This window comes from Triticum dicoccoides, chromosome 6A (assembly GCF_002162155.2).
Source record: "Triticum dicoccoides isolate Atlit2015 ecotype Zavitan chromosome 6A, WEW_v2.0, whole genome shotgun sequence".
NCBI classification, from domain to species: Eukaryota; Viridiplantae; Streptophyta; class Magnoliopsida; order Poales; family Poaceae; genus Triticum; species Triticum dicoccoides.
The window spans coordinates 28394451-28395653 of NC_041390.1; the positions used below are offsets into that span (position 1 = coordinate 28394451).

At 38.3% G+C, this 1203-nt stretch overlaps 1 protein-coding gene across 2 annotated transcripts in view; it reads right to left on the minus strand.

The window, feature by feature from the left end:
- Positions 1 to 764: 764 nt before the first annotated feature.
- The window catches only part of LOC119318909, a 1470-nt gene continuing 1031 nt past the window's right edge, over positions 765 to 1203 (minus strand). The window contains exon 2 of one of the 2 annotated variants that reach the window (XM_037593467.1): positions 765 to 1203. In XM_037593467.1, the coding sequence (XP_037449364.1) occupies positions 900 to 1203 (304 nt within the window). In that variant the 3' untranslated portion in view covers positions 765 to 899. The other variant, XM_037593468.1, reaches the window with a different exon arrangement.

Consider the following 1203-nt stretch of genomic DNA (forward strand, 5'->3'; position numbering starts at 1 on the left):
TTTTTTATATATATGGGAAGTAGAGGCACTCTTCCATATAATGAAGTTTATAATATATGTGCTTATATTGTACTATAATTGTTTGAATAACTTAGCATATGTTCAGATGTATGATATCTGTAATTTAAGCGCTTGAATTTTACATATAAATATTTATTAATAAATATGTACCCCTATAATAGCTAGGCCGTGCAGTTGCAAGGGTAGATGACTAGTGATTACAATCTTGTTTGTGTGCAAGTCAAGCTTATTTAGTTTACACGTAACAACTTGTAGAACATTACAAAATTTATGCTTGCTAATAACTTCTAGAACACTACAACACTTGACATGTAAAAGGAATTTGACGAGTCATAGCCTACTAAAGCAAGTTACATTACTAGTCTTATTTATCTTAACAGACCACACAAGATTACAAACTAAGTACCGTGACGACCATGCTTATCTAGTTTATGCGTAACAATTTGCAGAAAATTACAAACTTAGTTTCAGAAAAATAAGCAATCTAGATTAGTGTTTGAGCTGTAAAGTGAATAAGATGAGTCATGCATGTTATCACACCTTTTTGGTGGTGGAATGATAGTGCAACAACAAGGAACTTTAATGACCAGTCCAAGAATACACTTGTAAGTAGTGCCACCAAACAGAACATACCAAATGATGATTTTGAGAAGCATCCAAGCACTTTCCACACAAACAAATGCCAATTGTGAAAGAGATCATTCCATGGCAGCTATAAATAGCCCCATAGCATGACGATCATCCTTCCTCATCCATCATTCTCATAAGTAGAGCGCATCATTTAAGCCAAGCAAGTTGTGGTCAATACAAATCCACCATGAAGACCTTTCTCATCCTTGCCCTCCTTGCTATCGTGGCGACCACCGCCACAATTGCAGTTAGAGTTCCAGTGCCACAATTGCAGCCATAAAATCCATCTCAGCAACATCCACAAGAGCAAGTTCCATTGGTACAACAACAACAATTTCTAGGGCAGCAACAACCATTTCCACCACAACAACCATATCCACAGCCGCAACCATTTCCATCACAACAACCATATCTGCAGCTGCAACCATTTCCGCAGCCGCAACTACCATATTCGCAGCCACAACCATTTCGACCACAACAACCATATCCACAACCGCAACCACAGTATTCGCAACCACAACAACCAATTTCACAGCAGCAGCAGCAGCAGCA